Below are 20,492 nucleotides of genomic sequence, written 5' to 3' on the forward strand. Positions count from 1 at the left end.
TCGAAATACATCTTGCTTGTGAATTATAAAGATTTCCTTCACACTTTCTTCACAGAGAAAGCATTGTTGATGTCATCAAAGTCAATGTGACGAAGCATATCCGACTCGATGCAGAAAAACATATTCAAACTTTTTAATTGTTGAAACAAAATTGATTTGTGAAAGCTAGGCTTTGGTTTATTTTTAAGCATTTGTTTTGTTGGTGGTATAATTATTACGAGTATTTCTTACTTCGATACTAAGTATAAAATAAATTGAAAAATAATCTCCAACTGTTTGCGAAATATATCTTTCATATCAAATACAGTGCCCATGCTGGAAAGTGTTTAAATAGTATTGTTGACGATATACAGAGTAGCGCAGATAAAAGTAGCCCATGTAAGTACAGAGTAAATACAGAAGAAAAATACAGAAGCAAAATGCTGAAAAGGACTTGCCTTTTATATAGAAGATGTTGAAAGTGGCTCCCTGCAGCATCAATACACAGCTGTGCACGTCTAATCACGTTCAGATACATTTTGCACAAATCCCGTAGTGCAACACTTTTAAACCAAACCCTGTATTGCTCTCTTTGAGGTTGTCCTCTATCTGAAAACTTGTCCCTGAAAATTTCGCGGGTTTTCTTAATTGGACCTGTTCTCTCATACAATTCCACATTTTCCACTCTTTCTTGTATCGAAGAAGTCATTTTGCAGAATGTGAACAGATACATGTAATTCGACTGATGACTGATGAAATACTGACAGGAAGAATGCCAACAATCGATTATTGCATAAAATTCTCCATTGTTGTAGCTGTTTACTCATAGTTATGTGATATGATACAATAGAATTGATAATGGAATGTCAAGCAGTCAAAATACCGTATCGCATTCACATTCAAATGGGAGGTGGCCTACTTGTATCTGCACCACCCAGTATATTGGAAATGTAACTGAGAGTTGTGGTTACTATTCATAGTGATAAATAAGAAACATGCATCCAATTTGAGTTTCAACAGTGCATTCTTGTTTATACAAACAATTTAAGCAGTTTCATAGTATAATAACCCGATATTGGTTTACAATATAATTATGCAGCTGCACACTTTCCTTTTATTCTCGCTGTGACCGTGACAATGTAACTTCCGATTTCCACAAGGTGTTCAAGAACAACTTCAGAAAAGATTTACCAACAAGTGTTTTAAAAACAAATTTCACTGTAAAATTAAAATGGAAGAAAAAAAACAGGAAGAAAAGAAAAAAGAGAGAAAAAGCTGCCCCTCCCCCTTGGAAATTGCCGCCCTAGGCAGCTGCCTAGGCCTAAATCCAGTGCAGAATTGACACAAATTTAGGTTATGGAAATTTATTCGGTTTTTATATATTTTTTTCTTGAGTTATTCGTCAATTGAATCACTTAATAGTGAATGTTCTGTTATATTTCTTCTTTACATTTTTTGAATCCAAAGTAAACATATACTAAATATAATGAATTTAATCTTACTGGTAAAGAGATTGGGATCTTTGCAAAAAAACCCATTCACTTTTCAGCATATGACTTAGTACATTTGAAAATTATTGTATTGATGGAATAAAAGTAATAATATATTCGAAACATTTTCTTTACTTTTCCTTTTCCCTTTACGAACAAGTTTCGAAAAGTGGTAATGGAACAGAAACTGTAAAGTGAAAAGTTGAAAAGTTTAATGGTGGATTAAGCCCCCGATACAGAGTGAGTTTTCTTCTATATATAGAAATGATAGTTTCAGTGAAATAGTGACTATCTGTTATTTGCAGTGTTTTAGTCAGGCTGGTACACTGTACTAGCACAGTCTAGTATTTACAGGCACGAAGCTTGAGTTGTGAGGGTGCTAGGAACAATAGACTGTCCAGGTATGATTTTGCATTGTCTGTAATGAGGCGATAGTAGCAATCCTAGTAGTTAGCCCTATCTCTGGATGCATATTCACTACATACTGAGCTTCGTGACTGTATATACTAGACTGTGGTACTAGTATAAATTTTTTTTTTGCTTCTCCATACCGGGAAAAATATATGCACCAGTACGCTAATCTGGCAGCCCATGAAACTACATAATCTTAATTTTAAACCAATTTTTTAATGTCAAGTTCCTTGATTTAAGTTAATCTTAGTTAGAAATAACGAAACTTATTATAACATTGGCGATCTCTGTGGATGATAAATTTGTTCTTCATATAGAATTTAGTTACCCTGATTGTTGCACTTACGAGCTTCTAATTAATTCAGTTTAATTCAGGACTTTCAGGCATGTTCAAGCATGATTTGTAGTTTGACCAACTCTTGTCTCTTGACTTTAACTAAAGCACAGACCAGAAACTAACTAAAGCACAGACCGAGAACAACTAATATTTTTAATGATATAATGTTGGGAATTATAAAACCGCATATTTTCATTATTGTTTCTGTCGAAACTTGTAAGAAAACAAATAAACCCCTATACCAGCAATATAAAATGTATCTTTTGAAACCAAATCAAGACTTAAAATGGTAGATTCAGTGTTAATGGAACTTACAACACTAATTGTTTGCTACCATACAGCAGAAGCATGTATCATACAGGAGTGGTTTGCTATTCTTTCTTTGGTTATGTTCATTATGTTGTGAAATAAACATGTTCAAGTGGTTAAATAAAACAAAATGCAGCAGTGAAGAAGTTAGTGATACGGGTGGAGGGAAGAGGATTTGTGTAAATACAAGTGACAAAATGTCTATCTAGTGCCAGTAACATTAAGTTAAAAAGCACGTGGTCGACAAGGGTAAACAATTAATTCCGGCATGCTGGACTTTGGAACAGTACACCTATTTTACCAAGAAAAATAACTGGCTGGTGGTGAAAAATAATATATTTGGGAGTGATCGGGAATCACAGTGAAGCCTACAGAAGAGTGGTGAAGCTGTGAGGTTAGTTTTTTTGGTGGTACAAAAGAGGTATGGCAGTTGTGTTTAACAAAAAAATTGCAGAGCATAAGAAAACAAGTTGTTGTTTTCTAATGCCAGGCGTTTGACAATAAAGTCATTTAACCTCTTGCACTCCAATATTTTTCAAAGATATTATCATGACCAGCCACTGAAGCACAGATTTTGAGGTGTTCCGAATCCATTTCTTGGTTTGAGTTGCACAATGGACAGTTAGGGGACTGATATATTCCAATTCTATGCAGGTGTTTGGCCAAACAATCATGGCCTGTTGCCAATCTAAATGCAGCTACAGATGATTTTCGTGGTAAATCGGGAATTAACTGTGGATTTTGATGCAGAGAGTTCCATTTTTTCCCTTGAGATTGTGTTATCAAATTTTGTTTGTTGAAGTCTAAGTATGTAGATTTGATAAATCTTTTCGTCCACACCTGTGGAGTAACGGTCAGCGCGTCTGGCCGTGAAACCAGATGGCCCGGGTTCGAATCCCAGTCGGGGCAAGTTACCTGGTTGAGGTTTTTTCCGGGGTTTTCCCTCAACCCAATACGAGCAAATGCTGGGTAACATTCGGTGCTGGACCCCGGACTCATTTCACCGGCATTATCACCTTCATATCATTCAGACACTAAATAACCTAGATGTTGATACAGCATCGTAAAATAACCCAATAAAATAAATAAATAAATTTTTCACAGAGTAATACGTAGATTTAGTAACAGGTCTGTAAGTAGCAGTGCTGCCCTTCTTTGCTAAAGCATCCGCAACCTCGTTTCCCAGGATTCCACAATGGGTTGGTATCCATTGGAATACAATTCTTTTATTGAGTGATATTAATTGAGAAAGCATTTTAGTTATTTCTGCTGTTTGAGACGAAGATGTGAGTTTAGAGACTATTGATAGAATAGCTGCTTTGGAGTCTGACAATATAACTGCATTCCTAAATGTAGTGATGTGGCATAGAAGATTCCTGAGACTTTTACTTATTGCAATGATTTCACCATCAAAACTTGTTGTTCCATATCCAAGAGATCTATAAAGTGAGAAGAGACAGCACATAACACCTGCACCGGCACCGGCACCTTGTTCTCTGGAGATCAAGGATCCATCGGTGTATAAATGAAGCCAGTTTTGTGAAGGGTACCTAATATTAATTGTCTCTAAAGACAATTGTTTCATTATTTCAGTGTTTACTTCTGATTTCAGTATTTATTCTGTTAAATTTAGATTATATTCTATATTTAATAGAGTTAAAGGGTTTGGTTTAATTTGTAAGTTTTCTTTTAAATTTGGGATATTGATTTTCTGTTTTAATTCTTGAACAATGGATATGAAACTTTTTTGAGTTTTCAATCTACAGAGAGGACTGTATGAATGCCAATTGTTTCCTGGTAATCTGATAAGTTTTTCATATTGAATCAGTGCTTTTTCTTCTATTGTCATTTTGATGTTGTTAATATTAGTGAGGAATCTCATAGAATCTATTGGAGTTGTTTTGATTCCACCAGTAATGAGTCTGAGAGCTTGGTTTTGAACATATTCTATGTCATTTATGAAAGGTAAGTAATTAAAATTTCTCCGCAGTATGTCAGCACTGGCTGTATAAACATTTTGTATGTAGTGTTCAGAGTATTCCTAGAGCATCCCCATTTCTTTCCTGCTAGTCTTTTTAGAAGGGAGAATGTTTTACGAACTTTTACAGAAATGTATTTCAAATGGTTGCTCCATGTTAACTTACTATCGAAAATAACTCCAAGATATTTGGATTCATAAGTCCTAGGAAGGTGTTGGCCATTGTATTGGATATTGAATTCTCTTTCTGTTTTACCGAGTGAAAATATTTGGTAGTTACTTTTGCTTAAATTGAGTGTCATCAAATTTGATGTATTCCATTCATGTAGTTGATTTAGAGCTTTAAGAGCAGAATTTTGAATTTTGTCTCTATGTCTGTAAGATCCTGAAGTCCACAAAACTATATCATCTGCAAATAGTGCTGTTTTCATGTTTGATTCCTCTAATAGGGAGGGTAAGTCATTTATATAAATATTGAATAAAGTTGTGCTGAGGACAGCGCCCTGAGGTAGACTTCGATATGTTTGTCTGTAACTAGAAAGTGAGTTATTGAATTTAGTGGCAATGAATCGTTGACTAAGGAATTCTGATAATCCATCTGAACATATTGCTGGAAATACCTAATTTCTGGAGTTTTAGTAATAATTTATTTCTCCAAACAGAGTCATATGCTAACTTAAAGTCAATAAATATTGCCAAGGCATCTTCTTTCTTGTTAAAACTGTCTTTTATTTCTTGGCCGAGGCGTATGACTTGTTCATTGGTAGAGTGTAGTTATCGAAAGCCGGCTTGTCTTGGTGATAAAAGATTTTGGGATTCTAAATACCAAGTTAATCTGTTGGAGATCATGGACTCCATGGTTTTTGCTATCATGCTTAATAGTGCTATTGGTCGATAACTATTAACATCATGAGCAGGTTTCCCTTTTTGTGAATTGGTACAATGATTGCTTTTTTCCAAGCTGCAGGAATTGAGGTGTTCCATGATAAATTGAAAATGGATAAAAGTACAGACTTGGCTTTTTCTCCCAGATGTTAAAAAAATTCGGAATGAATGATGTCGGGGCCAGGAGATTTCTTGGTTTTTAAATTTTGTAAAGCTAGAGTTAATTCTTTGGAAGTAAAATTTTGATGAAATATTTCAGGTTTTGTACTAGTAATATTGTTTTTATTATTTTTATGTAATTCTCTTTTTGGTATTGGGATGTAATCTGTGAGAGTTTGAGTAGTGTTTATTAAATGTGTTTGCTATATCTCTACTATCTGTTAGTGTTTTGTTATTATGAATAATAGGTTGGCTAGTATTTTCCTGTGTATTGGAAATATTCTTCAGATAGTTATATGTTTTAGCGCTATCGTTTCTGTAATTAATATTTTCAATAAATTTATTGAAACTGTTCTTTTTTGCTGTTATGATTGCTTTTTTAAGAATGGCAGTCTTCTTCCTCCAATCTTGAGTATCTTCTGGTGTTTTGCTATGTTCTGCTTTGGTTCTTGCTTTATCTCTATCTTGTTTCAATAAATTCAGGTTTTCTGTCCAGAATGGGGTGTATTTTTTTGTTTGCCTCGTGGAATGTGCTTTTTTTTGCAATTTTAAGATGAGATTCACAGAAATATTTGTTCAATCTATCTGAGTTTGTATTTTCCATTAGTGGTGTGTTGACCTTGAGGTGTTCGTCGAGTTCTGTTGTAAATAGTTTCCAAATAATATAATCTCCCAGCTAGGTCCAATGGACCCGTCGACCAACAGCAGGTGTGGTCCTCCAGACATTCTGGGGGTTGTGTGTGAATGAAGTAGCCACTAAAACGTTAAAATATGGTGTTCACTTAAATCGGCTACAACTTGCCATTTTTCACTCCAATATGAAATGAGTACCATTAAGGTAAAATTATAAGAAAACAAGTAGGTACACATTTAAAATGTAGTTCAATACTAGAATGTTCAACAAGAAAGTTAATGGAAGCAGAGGCAGAAAAATGAATACAAATAAACTGAAAACTACAATAGAATTTTTAGGACTGCTTACAAAGTAGCTAAAATGAATAGACCTCACACAGATTTTCCTTTGGACATTAAACTTCAGTAAATTAATGGATTGAACATGGGTAGAGTTCTGCATCTTAACTTCAGCTGTGCAAATATTGCTGGTAAGATGAGATGAGATGAGGAAGAAAATTGCTAAATATCTTGTGGATGGTAATATAAAACTCAGTATCTTGATTGTTGAGTCTGCAACAATAAGGAATAAACCTTTATTGGTAATTTGCTTCTTGAGATGTGCTATGTCCAGTGATACTTCTGTGCATGCGGTTTTTTTGGGATGTTGTAGAGTTGCCTGATACAACAGCAACATAAATCAAAGAAGCTGTATTAAACAATTTAGGTTCATACAATCTAAATGAAACATACCTGAAGATGATGCCTGTGATGATGCCTCTATAATGTTAGGAAAGAAAAAAGATATTGCAACACAAATGAGAAAAGTCTTTCGTAATAATAATATTATGGCATTGCACAAATCACAGATTGGTGCTGACTGTTCATGATACTCTAAACGAAATGCAGGGTAGGGCTATTACTAATATTATCCTTTATTTTCCATCATCTTTAACTCTTTTTATCCCTAACTGCTATTCAGTAATATTTATATTACATTTTTTTTTTCATTTACATTACCCATATTATATTATTTACTTTTTTTTTTTTTTTTTTTTTTCATTTTTCATTGACCTTTTCTCTGTTTTTTTCCTCTTACCTAATATTCATTTACTGAGCCGATGTTCAAAGGTTTATAATATTCATTGCTATCACTGATTCAATTCACTTAATTAATACTTTTCCTCTATTATTGGTATAGCTGTATGATTCACTCTCCCTATTTGCACTCACTTTTATTTTCTCACTACTTCACTTCCTGATTGATCTTCTCATTATTACAGAAAACACTCAGTATTTCTTGATCACTTTTCTCTCTCACTGTAACTGCCTTCACTTTTTCTCTTCTCAGTTGTTTATTCTCTCCAATTCCTCCTTATAATTAAACTAATTACTTCTCAATCTTTATCGAGTTCCACTTTAGTTGCATTTCTTTATCACTTCCTGACATTTTTCAATCGCAATTAATACCTCTAAAATTTTAATTTCCAAATCCTTAACTATCGCTGGTTCTGACCTTTCTGTATTGTTCAACACTGATGTATTTTTCTCTCTCTTCTTCCTTTCAATTTCACTACAGTAGAGCCCCGGTAATTCGAGCTAATTGGGGCTGAGGCTACTTCGAATTACAAAAAACTCGGATTATACAGGAATATTACTAAATCATGAATACATATTTAATGAGCACAATAAAGGTTAAACAATACAGTACATACCTCTGTTGACATGGGCTAACATTTATAAGTTTCAAAAACAAGTTACATTTTACAAAAATTATCCAGAGTCCTTTGTTTTAAAATAGATCTCGTTTTTTAGTACCAATGTCGCGCCATCTTTCTAAGAAGCATGGTGTCAGTTGGAGTAGCTTCCGCTTGCTGCTCGACGTAACGCAATGCCACATCTAGCGCTGCCAAACCCTCCATGTGAGTGATCACTGGTAGAATTTCTTCAGGCAATTCCTCGTCGCCACTGTCTTCAGCAGATTCACTTATCATTTCAACAATTGCAACATTGGTCAGTTCAAACTGTTCATCACTGTCCATCCATTCTGAAACCTCACTCTCATTCGCATTTTCACATTCACCAATTTTTTTCGTCAGTTCTGCCAAAGGTAGATCATCATTGTCTGCACTGTTGGTATCTGTTTCATCCCGTAAAATCTTGTTCCAAGACTTTTTTTAGTGTGTCCGCCTTTATTTCAGACCATGAAACGGCTATACAATAAACCACGTTTTTTATCTTAGTTTTCTTTAGAAATTCCTTGATGGTTCCTTCACCTTCTCTTGTTTGTAGAAGCATCTGGACCAAATGACGATGATACTTTTTTTTTCAAGCATTGTAAAATGCTTTGGTCCATGGGCTGTATTAAACTTGTCACATTCGGGGGTAAGAACAATGCACGAATACCATCACATTGTAATTCTTCCTCGTCAAGGTGTGATCTAGAATTGTCAAGTGTTAAGATTGCTTTGGAAGGCAAGCACTTTTTCTTTAGGTATTTTTTGGTCTCTGGAACAAAATCTTCAAAAAACCACTTCTTAAAAATATTTTTGTCCATCCAAGCAAATTTCTGGTGAACATATGTAATGGGCAATGCAGATACAATGATATTTTTGGGCTAAAGCTCCAGGTTTAGCAGACTTGCCTATTACCAGTAGCTTCAGTTTATGGTCTCCACTTGCATTCAATGCAGCAAGAACTGTCAACCTCTCTTTAGATTTCTTGTAGCCCGAGGCAGCCTTTTCTTCTCTTGAGATTAGAGTTTTAGATGGAAACATTTTATAATTCAGTCCTGTTTCATCACAATTATACAGTTGATCAGGAGTAAGGTTTTCTTCTTGTATAATTTTTTTTAATTTGTCACAAAACTGTGTAACAGTCTGAGAATTCGCAGAAAGTTTTTCACTGCAAATTTCAAGCTGCCTTATGCTGTATCACTTCTTCCACCTATCTAAACATCCTGAACTTGCAGTAAAATCGTCCTCACCTTCCTTTAACTCATTCCTAAAAAATAATGCTTCACTCATTTTTTCGTACTCACATTTCTTCATTGACTTACGTTCAAACGACGAAATACCCGAGCACTTGTTAGATGAAAACTTCTCATTTTTGTCTCTGTTTCTATGCCAATCTCCAACTGTCATTTCACCGACTCCATACTCAGCAGCAAGTTATAATAATTATTAATAATTTATTTATTTTAATTTGTCAGAGCTAAGGCCAGTAGGCCTTCTCTTCTGCCCAGCCAGACGCTAATTCTAATTGAATACAATTGGTTATATAGTTATTACAATAGACCGTAAAACAACATGAAAGTGAATAATGAAAGATAAGTAATGTTAATCAGATAATAATAAACGATGGTGAAAAATAATAATAATAATAATAATAATAATAATAATAATAATCTATAATCTGTAGCCAAAATTTTTCTGGTAATTCTCTCTTTTCCAAAAATAATTGGTTCAAACATGTATCATTAACCATCCTGAAACCGAAAATCGTTTTTTTGAAATTTTTGTTTGTATGTCTGTCTGTCTGGATGTTTATTACCTTTTCACGTGATAATGACTGAACGGATTTCGATGAAAATTGGAATATAAATTAAGTTCGTTGTAATTTAGATTTTAGGCTATATGACATTCAAAATACTTTATTTAAAAGGGGAATTATAAGGGGGCCTGAATTAAATAAATCGAAATATCTCTCTTATTATTGATTTTTGTGAAAAATGTTACATAACTAAAGTTTCTTTAAAAATGATTTCTGATAAGTTTTATTCCAAGCAAAATTTTGATAGGGCTGATATTTAAGGATATACAAGAGTTTTAAAGTAACAATACAATAAATTTTCACCGCCTCCTCAGATTATAGCGTCGTCGTTCTGTAACTCGTATGTGCAAAATATAAAATTTTTCAGTAGGAAGAAAAAACAGATTTATTCATTTTATGGCAGTGGTACATAGGAGATCGTGAATTCTTACATTTTCGAAAGAAAGATATATAATTACATATAGGAGAATGTATTATTTGCTGTATAACTAAGTTATTTAATAGAGCAAAAATCTGAAAATTGATATGTCACATAGGAGTTATTGCAGGAACGACGTCGATGGCTATAATGAAATAAAAACAAATGACTCCATCTATTTAAGGCGGCCTTGATGTTTATCAATATTAATATACAGAGAATATTTGTGTGTTTGTATGAAGTAATCTCAGAAGCTAATTTGAATAATTCCTTCACTATTTGAAATTTGTAGTTTCTCTAGATGTTGTAATACTACATATGAGGACTGAGGTAAGATGAAAATAGATCTTTACGCACAGAAAACTTGATATTGTCGAAATATTGTATAACTTGATTATTGCAACTTTATTTGGTCCACATAAAATACTCTAATTTTATACACTTAAATTTATTTTTGTTCACAGAACATAATAGTTAAGAGTTTTGTCGTAAAGATGAGTATTTTTACTGGACCATACAGCCCATAATAAATAAGAATTTTACCATAGAGCTCACTGGAGCTGAGTTATTTTAAAAGATGTCATGAAATGGCGTTCCTGTGCTTATAATTTACCCATATACGTTTCCTGTGTTTCTTAAAATAATATTTATGTAGGGTACCTCATTTCTTTATTTGCATAAACAATGATATACAACTGAGCGAGTTGGCTCAGATGGTAGCGTTTGAGACACGCATTCAGGAGGTCCCGGGTACAAACCCCATGGCCGACCAACAGACTGGGGTTTTCATGATTTCCCTTAGTCATAAAGACAAATGCCGGATTGGAAAGATACATGCCGTGATTCATCACCGCCTCAATTACCAATACCAAAAACATTAATCAAAGTCTATAATCAGTTACATGAACACAAGCCATCTACAACACACAATAGAAACAAGAATTCAATATGAGTAAAAACGGCCTACTCATATACCCACACATTCTAAACACACGACATGACACAGATGTTAAGACGTGAATAAAATAAACTTAAAAAAAAAGATGCACAGTAAGGTTAACATAAAAATTATCTTCGTACACAATCAACTCTACTAATTTGGAGTGATTTTTTAAAGGTTGCATTCAAGACTAATTTAGAAAAATGTTAAACGAATTATCCTTGCACCAAAAACGGATGTTCTCTGAACCAAATGATCATGGGCCTATTTTAATTATTTGCATGTAATAACAATTAAGAAACATGTTAAAGAAATTATCATTGCACCAAATGAGTGGTCTCTGGACCAAAATGATCGCATTTTAATTATTTAAATACAATTTAAATTAAGTAACATACTAAACGAATTATCCTTCTATCAAACACGAATGTTCCCTGGACCAGATGTCCTATTTTAATTATGTAATTACTTTATATTTATTTCTAACAAGTGCAGCGGAGTGCACGGGTACGGATAGTAATAATAATAATAATAATAATGAGATAATTTAAAAATTTATTCTGTGTTATACAGAGGTTGCCAAAAAAAGTATACACTCTTCAAGCAACGAAAAAAAAAAGTATGTTAACATAACAAAGCTAAATTCACACATACACAAAATGATGAGCACTAATCATCTTAGACTTTACAGTTACAGCAGTTACAACAGTTGTGCAAAATGCCCACCATGGGCGTCGACACACTTCTGAATACATTGAACTATTCTTCAAGCAACGTTTCAAAAGTGTCCTCAGCGTTGCATGCCGTTTCAATTTCTTCCCGAAGTGCTGCCGGTATATCTGGTTTTCTGCTGTATACAACATACTTAAGAGTCCCCCATAGGTAAAAGTCCAATGGAGTTAGATCTGGAGAACATGGTGGAAACTCAATCGGACCTCTTCGTCCTATCCAGAGCCCTGGACGGTTGCCATCAAGGTACGCACGTACATCTTGGTGGTAATGTGGTGGTGCACCATCCTGTTGGAAGTAAAATTCCTCATTTCCATAGAGTGTACAAATGATATGTAAGACTGATGTGTGTAACGTGTACAGGTACACTTGGCCATTTACTGTTCCATCAAAAAAGAATGACCCCTAGATGACAACCCACACCAAACATTAATTACAGATAAATTGACAGCCTTTTCCACAAAAACATATGGATTGTTTGCACACCAGTAGACACAGTTATGCCTGTTAACAGTTCCGTTCAACTTAAATTGTGCCTCATCGGACCAAACAACTTTCCCTATGAAGGTCTCATCCTCTTGCACCATGTTCCAAAACCACTCAGAATTGCATTCTCCGATCAGGATCATCATCATTTAATGCATGCAACAGTCTTGGGATGAAAACTTTCAACTTTGCTGATTTAATAATACTACATACCTGGTTATGCTAATCCCAGTATCACATGCACATTGCTTTGTAGATTTCTGTGGTGAGTACTCAAAACGTTCCAAAATCATAGCTGAGAATGCAGGGCTTGTTGATGGTCGAGGTCTCCCAGATCTGCCTTTGTAAACATTGCATATGGTACCATGAGTCTCAAATTTGTCATGAATGCATGCAATTGTTAATTACGTTGGTGGTTCTGTTCTGTACTCATGTCTCCATTGCTGTTGAACTTCAACGACATTCTCGATTCTCCAGTACCACTTCAAAATTGCTTTCCGCTGTTCAAATGATAATCGTGGCTCCATTTTGTTGTTGATTGATCTGTCACGCAGGAATGCTAGCGTAACGTATGTAAGTCTCATCTGTTTACAGGACATTAGACTACACATTACTGTTGTTTTTCGGTCCAACTTTGAAATATATTATATAGATATCTCTTGTCAAAGTGTGTATACATTTTTTCGGCACCCTCTGTATATAACCATTAAACATTGAAAAACTTGTAACAGCTATAGTTATATTGTTATAGTCAAGAGTAAAAAACAAAAGTAGTGTAGAGAATTAGTATAAGTGTAAGTGTACAGAAGATAAACAGTGCATGAGCAAAGGTAAAGTGTAGTAGGGCAAGAATGACATACGGACTTTTGTTGGAAGTGATGTGGGTCATTTGGAAGGGAATGAGTAAGGTGCTGTTGTGGGGAGACAATTTTGGTAAAAATAGGTTAGTTTGGGTGTATAAATAGGACAGAGAAGAGTGGATGAACTTTTTGGTAGGATATGATTATAATAATATTATAAACAGCATAAAAACATATGTCTAGGATAAGATAAATAGTAAATTTTGTAATTAGAAGGTTATGGGTAACCTGAATACATAATACATAACCTTGATATATGAATAAATATGTATGTATATCAGTATCTTGGTATGGTTCAAGATCATTTTGGAAGGAGGAAAGGCATTTGACTTTCTCTTGAATTACTTTCAAGAAGCTCACAACACTGAATTGTATAACAGTAAAGATTATTTGCTCATTGTTTGGGTCCTATTGTAGAGTGAAGCATCCACACCTGTGGAGTAACGGTCAGCGCATCTGGCCGTGAAATCAGGTGGCCCGGGTTTGAATCCCGGTCGGGGCAAGTTACCTGGTTGAGGTTTTTTCTGGGCTTTTCCCTCAACCCAATACGAGCAAATGCTGGGTAACTTTCGGTGTTGGATCCCGGACTCATTTCACCGCCATTATCACCTTCATTTCATTCAGACGCTAAATAACCATAGATGTTGATACAGCGTCGTTAAATAACCCAAAAAAAATTGTACAGTGAAGCAAAATCGACATGTACTTTCAGGTGTAACAGCCATACTAAAACGTTTTATTTATCGAATGTTAAGGAAGTTATGTATTTCTTTCTATTACATAGGCCTAAGATTTTGTTTCTTTTCAGGCATAACCTCAACTACTTGCTATGGATGTGCTGAACAAATTTTGTTCTACTGTCAGTAGTACAGTGTCACAACTTTCGGGTGTTCTTCCAGGAAATCCAGTGACTCGAGAATTTGAGGCTACTTGCCACATAGCTAGTGCTGGTCCAGGTAATGATGTTTAACGAATATAGTTATATTAGTGTTACTGTTTCAAATGCGTTTTTATAGAAAAAGTGCTTCATGTGCTAACAAAGATGAATTACAATTTGTACTACTATGTAATGATGTAGATGAGAGAAAACAGCAAGGATCAACACTCCAGCTCTGTAAAATATCATGTACACTTGTGTTGTGTTTGTAGCCCTCGGGTTGCAAACAGACTGGAGTCGTAAGTTTGTTGCAGGAACTAAATCCTCAGTGCGTACGTAACAGAACAGCTTTATTACCAGATGCCACAGGCAAGCGCATTTTACAATGTATTAATAGCTTATATAGAATCTCGAAAGACTGATAAGAGGGTACACTGGCCAAGCTCATGTAATCTCTTGACGTCTTCCTTGATCTTGAGGTCAGGCTTTAATAGAAGTCTTACATTTGGTTGTTACTTCTTATAGTTTCATAAATGGGCCGAATCGGTTAAATGAAGCAAAGGTTTTAAATCTAGCGTTACAATTTAACTGAAGCAAGACGGACTCTGAAAATAAAATAATTGGAAATAAATTTTGGAGATCCAGATTTCAGTCTGACGAAATTCTTACACATTCTGACGAAATGATGAGTTCAGTTACACAACTTCAATAATACCAATAAAATTGTTACTTATCATTACACTTGTTCAGTCCTTGTTCAAAAGTAAGTTCTGAGTGTATCACATTACAACTTGTTCTTTCAATATCTCTGATCCACAAATGTTTCACACTCAAATTACATAGTAACAGTAATAATATTCTATAGCTTCATGCTTTTATATTTGTTTTTTTTTTTTAATAGACAACTAAATTCTATAAAATTATGCAGTATAAGCAACCCAGTGTATTGTGAAATCTTGAATTCTTAAAATGTTCGGCATTAAGAACAAAATAGGAAGAACATCTATAATATAGAATGATCCAAGTAGGTTAGTGCAATGTAGAACGAACATGAATAATAATTTAGATTTGTCATTTGGTTAAATGCTATGGTAATGTTACTTACCGGTAATGATTTAAATAAACTGATGGAATGTTATAAATAAACTGTTGAAATGTTCTTGTTAATTCAAGACATATTGGCAATGGGGATTAAAATACTCCGTGATTCGAGTAATAATTTTTAGTTATCTAATTATAGGTTGATGTTTAATGTATTTTATTAAAAAATCAAAATATATTTTACTTAAAATTCTATCAGCAACATTGCGATAGAAAACATTGAAGGATTAACAATTGACGAGTGAAACTATATTGTAAAAATAATTCTTGCAACACTAACAAATACTGCTGCATCACCATTCCCTCTCTTAAGAATAACAAAATTCTCGAATTTCTTCGAGAAGTGGACTTTGCTAGCACTACTAGTGAGGTGTTAACCTTGGAATGATGATGTCACAGAGATATGAATCTTCAAATCTGGTAAGGGGACAGGATGTTGCTGCTTAGAAGTTCTTCCAGGTATAATGTAGGCTGGATTAAAATGGCCTCCGGACACTTTTGTTTTCTTCATGCTGACAGAACTATCGAAACTCATGATAACATCTTTCAATACTTGGTATGGTCCTGTACAAGGAAGTTGGTCAGTGTAGTTTAATGCTAATGGAGTGAATGTTTTATTTGACTCTCCAAGTCAGGTGAGAATATTAACAAATTATCGACTTGTGTAAAAGAACAAATGGAAAATCTTTGATTATGGAATTGAACTGCTCTGTGAGTCTTCATGGGTCTTTGCTTTACTCTAAAATCGGCCTGGTTAAGGCGTTCCTGAAGATTTTCCGAAAACAGCAGTCACAACTCTCTCTGCAAAGGCAATAGTTTTTTAACAGGGAGGAGACCCTTTAATTCTCTCTTATCGAATGCTTAAAAGAACAGACCTGAACAATTCACCTAATGTCCCATTCCTTACCTTCACGTGGCGCAGCTGTTAATCATACCTTTATATAGTACGCAGTAATAGTATGTCAGCATTCCATTACGATCCAAATATTGCTTATGCTCATTTGAATGGTAATGAAATGTCAACCTATATGTATTTATTAACAGTACAATTGGGTATACACCTGGTGGCAGTGATATATAATATACAATAATACCATTACAATTATACAATAATTACAGCAATAAAAGAAAAATAAAAAATAAAATAAAATAAACCTAAATTTATTTCTAACTGTAAATAAATATATGCATTAAACCTAGGACTAAAAATAAAAACTATTCTATAATAATGCGTACAATAAGCAAAAGTAAACCTAACTTATAAGTACTTCTATTTCATCCAACTATTACCAATTTAAGTAATTACATATCACCTTAATTAATTACAAATAAACTTAATTACATATCATCTTAATTACATATCACCTTAATTTATTTACATATCAACTAAAATATATATCATCTTAATTACATATCAACTTAATTAATTACATGACACAACTTAGTTAATTACACTGCACCTACAATTACATTTTCAGTTTAATCTTCTCAACCTTTCCTTAAATGTATTGATTGTGAGAGGACCACCTGGAAAGATTGCCACAGGTAAACTGTTCCAGTCTACTATTGTGCGGTTAACAAAGGAAAATTTTGCCATGTCTTTTCTTTGTTTTCTACATTTAAACTTCCTAATATGATCTGCCCTGCCTAAGTATGATGGTGTTGCTAATCCAGCATTAATGTCAGTCCATGCTTTGTGTCCCATTTGTGCCTTAAAAATTGTGGTGAGTCTGGTTTTTTGTCGCCTTGATTTGAGAGATACCCATCCTAAGTCTTTTACTATCTCTTCACCATGTCCCTTTCCCATTTCGACATATTTTGCTGCCTTGCATTGGACCTTTTCTATTGAATCGATTTGGTTTTGTCTGTACAGATCCCAACCTACTGCTCCATATTCCATAATTGGGCAAGCAAAGGTTTTGTACGCTAATTCTTTTGACCTTCGGTTAGATTTCTTCAGAATACGCATAGAGAAATCTAGTGCTTTCCAGGCTTTCCTTGTGGTATTAGTGACTTGTTCCTCCCAACCCAGTTTGCTACTTATATACCTAGGTATTTACAAGTGTTCACTTATGGCACCGATGTACCATTCAGCTGATATCTGAGACAAATTTCTTTATACATTCTACAGAAGGATATTGACTTACTTTTGCTGACATTGATTTTCATTTTATTTTCTATCGTCCAGGTTTCAGTAACATTAAGATCGTTTTGTAAGGTGGCGATATTGAATTAGTCATTAATTTGTCTATATATTATACAGTCATCCACGAATAACCTTACCTGAGACATAGTATTTCTATTTATATCGTTTATATGTATAAGAAACAATAGAGGTGAAAGAACCGCCCCTTGAGGCATGCCTGATGTTACATTTCCTACTTCCGACATTTCTTTTCCTACTCTAACCTTTTGGGTCCTGTTCTCTAAGAATTTATTTATCCATCTTACTACTCGATTATCTATTGGAAGCCTGCTTAGTTTCTCTAAAAATTTTTCGTGAGGCACTACGTCGAAAGCTTTAGCGAAATCGATTACAATTCCAGCTATTCTTCCCCCCCCCTCCCCTCCCATCAACTTCATCAGATAAATCTTGTATTAAGGATGTGATTTGACTTTCGAAAGAGTATCCTGGTCTGAAGCCGTATTGATTTTTGTCAGCCACTCGTTATTTTGTAAAATGTTGCGAAAAAAAATGTTCTGTTCTTCAGAACTCAGCCTTAAGATTATTGCATAGGAGTACCAAAATCCACGTCAACTGTTGCCCTAGAAATTGAATGTAATATTCAACCACTCAGACACTATATATTACGAAAGGATCTAAAAATACATTTAAAATTGCAAGCCTCATCCAGATCTCAGATGTTCTTCAAACTGTCAGATGATATCCTGTGTAATTTCTATAAAATAAAAAAAGAATAAATACCAATCTATATCACAGACATTCATTTCTAAACCTCCAGTTGTGAACGAAATTCCTCCATGGAAATGGGTGATTCCAGAACATAGCATACAAATTCCAGGAAATCATTCCAAAAATGATCCTCCATATATTCTTAAGTTAGATTCCATGGAACTACTCTGCAGTACATGTAAGGATCACCTTCAAATTTATACAGATGGATCTCTAAATCCTAATAATGGGACATCAGGAGCAGGGTATTATATTCCAAAATATCAAGAAAGTTATTTCATACCATGTTCATCCTCCTCCAGTCTTGACACTGAATTGCTAGCTATTGATGCTGCTCTTCAGTGTGTTTCTCAAATTTCTGAAAAATCTATTTGCATACTTACCAACTCCAAGGGGGCTATATTTAATATAATTAAATATGTACCAAACCTATATGCACATAGAATTATTCCAATTCAGAAACAACTAAGTAAACTGAAAGAACTCCAAAAAGAAATAACATTTGAATGGATACCTAGTCATTGTCGAGAAAGTCGATAATATTGCAAAACAGGCAACATATTTGCAACCAAGACCTCTTCAAGTGATATCTCTATCCAATGCTTTTGCTTCAGTAAAGTCTCATTTTACAAACCTATGGATCAACAATTGGCTCTCTTCTGACAAAGGAAAAATTTTACAGTCTGTACAAAAGAAACCAAATGACCTGGAAATGTACAAAAACTTGCCCAGACATGTTCAAACATTTTTAACAAGAGCCAGAACAGGTCACATTGTCATTCAATTGTACCTACACCGATTTCACATTTCTGATAATCCTACTTGTCTGTGGTGTAATAATCATGATAAAGATCTGGAACACATTCTTCTATACTGTCCATCCATAAGCCACAAAAGAAGTAAATTAAAATCATCAGTACCAGTTGCAGAAGACACAGCCCTGCAGTATATATTGACTACACCCCATCTCTGGCTACTAGCAACAGGCATCTATAATGAACACTGATCAAAATACCTCTCATTTCTCGTGAAAAACAACAACTGAATAGACTACAGTGGGCTATAGTGGACTTTATGTTGTCAGCAAACAGCTGCATACATTAAGAAAATTGATAAAATGTTGCGAATATATTGTGTTATTAGATGTTCCACTATTTTGGAGATAACTGATGTGAGACTGACAGGTCTGTAATTGTTTGCATCACATTTGTCTTCTTCTTTATATACAGTATAACGATTATGATAGCCGATTTCCAGTCGTCTGGGATACTACAATTATTTATTGATATATTAAAAATTCGCATTAAGTATGGTATATGGCTTCACCTCCTAACTTTATAATTTCTGTGGGAATATCATCTGGAATGCGCGATTTTCGGTTTTGTAGTCTTTTTATTCTGTTCCGAACATCTCTGTGCATTCACTTTCATCGATTGTAATCTCTCTCTCCTTTTTATTGAAAATATAAATAAATTTTGAGTTTAGTAAATCTGTTATTTGTTTGTCCCCTGTAATTATTTGGTCATTAGTGTCTCTCGAAACTGGTATTGATTCCAGATTTCCCCTTCTTCTGCGCATGTAATTATAAAAGTTACCCCAGTTATATTCGCCTTCTTTCAATAAATTTTGCAGGTAGTTCTCCTCTGCCTTTTTCTTTTCCCTTTCGTGGTAACTTTCGAGGAATATCACTTTTGTTGACGTCGTACAAAATTTTGTCCAATATTCTTTTGAGAAGATTAACTCCGTACGTAGATGAAATTATTGGGGACCATCAGTGCGGTTTTCGGCGTAATAGATCAACTATTGATCAGATTTTTTGTATTCGACAGATAATGGAGAAAAAATGGGAGTATAAGGGTACAGTACATCAGTTATTCATAGATTTCAAAAAGGCATATGACTCGGTTAAGAGGGAAGTATTATATGATATTCTTATTGAATTTGGTATTCCCAAGAAACTAGTTCGATTAATTAAAATGTGTCTCAGTGAAACATACAGCAGAGTCCGTATAGGTCAGTTTCTATCTGATGCTTTTCCAATTCACTGCGGGCTAAAGCAGGGAGATGCACTATCACCTTTACTTTTTAACTTCGCTCTAGAATATGCCATTAGGAAAGTTCAGGATAACAGGCAGGGTTTGGAATTGAACGGGTTACATCAGCTTCTTGTCTATGCGGATGACGTGAATATATTAGGAGAAAATACACAAACGATTAGGGAAAACACGGAAATTTTATTTGAAGCAAGTAGAGCGATCGGTTTGGAAGTAAATACCGAAAAGACAAAGTATATGATTATGTCTCGTGACCAGAATATTGTACGAAATGGAAATATAAAAATTGGAGATTTATCCTTCGAAGAGGTGGAAAAATTCAAATATCTTGGAGCAACAGTAACAAATATAAATGACACTCGGGAGGAAATTAAACGCAGAATAAATATGGGAAATGCGTG

The 20,492-nt window shown here is 34.3% G+C and overlaps 1 protein-coding gene across 4 annotated transcripts in view; it reads left to right on the forward strand.

Annotated features, from left to right (window-relative positions):
- Positions 1-20,492, forward strand: part of LOC138704931 (SCY1-like protein 2) — a 205,955-nt gene that overhangs the window by 11,583 nt on the left and 173,880 nt on the right. For 3 of the 4 annotated variants that reach the window (XM_069833363.1, XM_069833361.1, XM_069833362.1), the window contains one exon: positions 13,954-14,101. In XM_069833363.1, coding sequence (XP_069689464.1) covers positions 13,975-14,101 — 127 coding nt within the window. In that variant the 5' untranslated portion in view covers positions 13,954-13,974. Of the gene's footprint in view, positions 1-13,953; positions 14,102-20,492 lie in introns of those variants that run through there. The other variant, XM_069833365.1, reaches the window with a different exon arrangement.

The sequence above is a fragment of the Periplaneta americana genome, chromosome 8 (genome assembly GCF_040183065.1).
Source record: "Periplaneta americana isolate PAMFEO1 chromosome 8, P.americana_PAMFEO1_priV1, whole genome shotgun sequence".
Classification (NCBI taxonomy): domain Eukaryota; kingdom Metazoa; phylum Arthropoda; class Insecta; order Blattodea; family Blattidae; genus Periplaneta; species Periplaneta americana.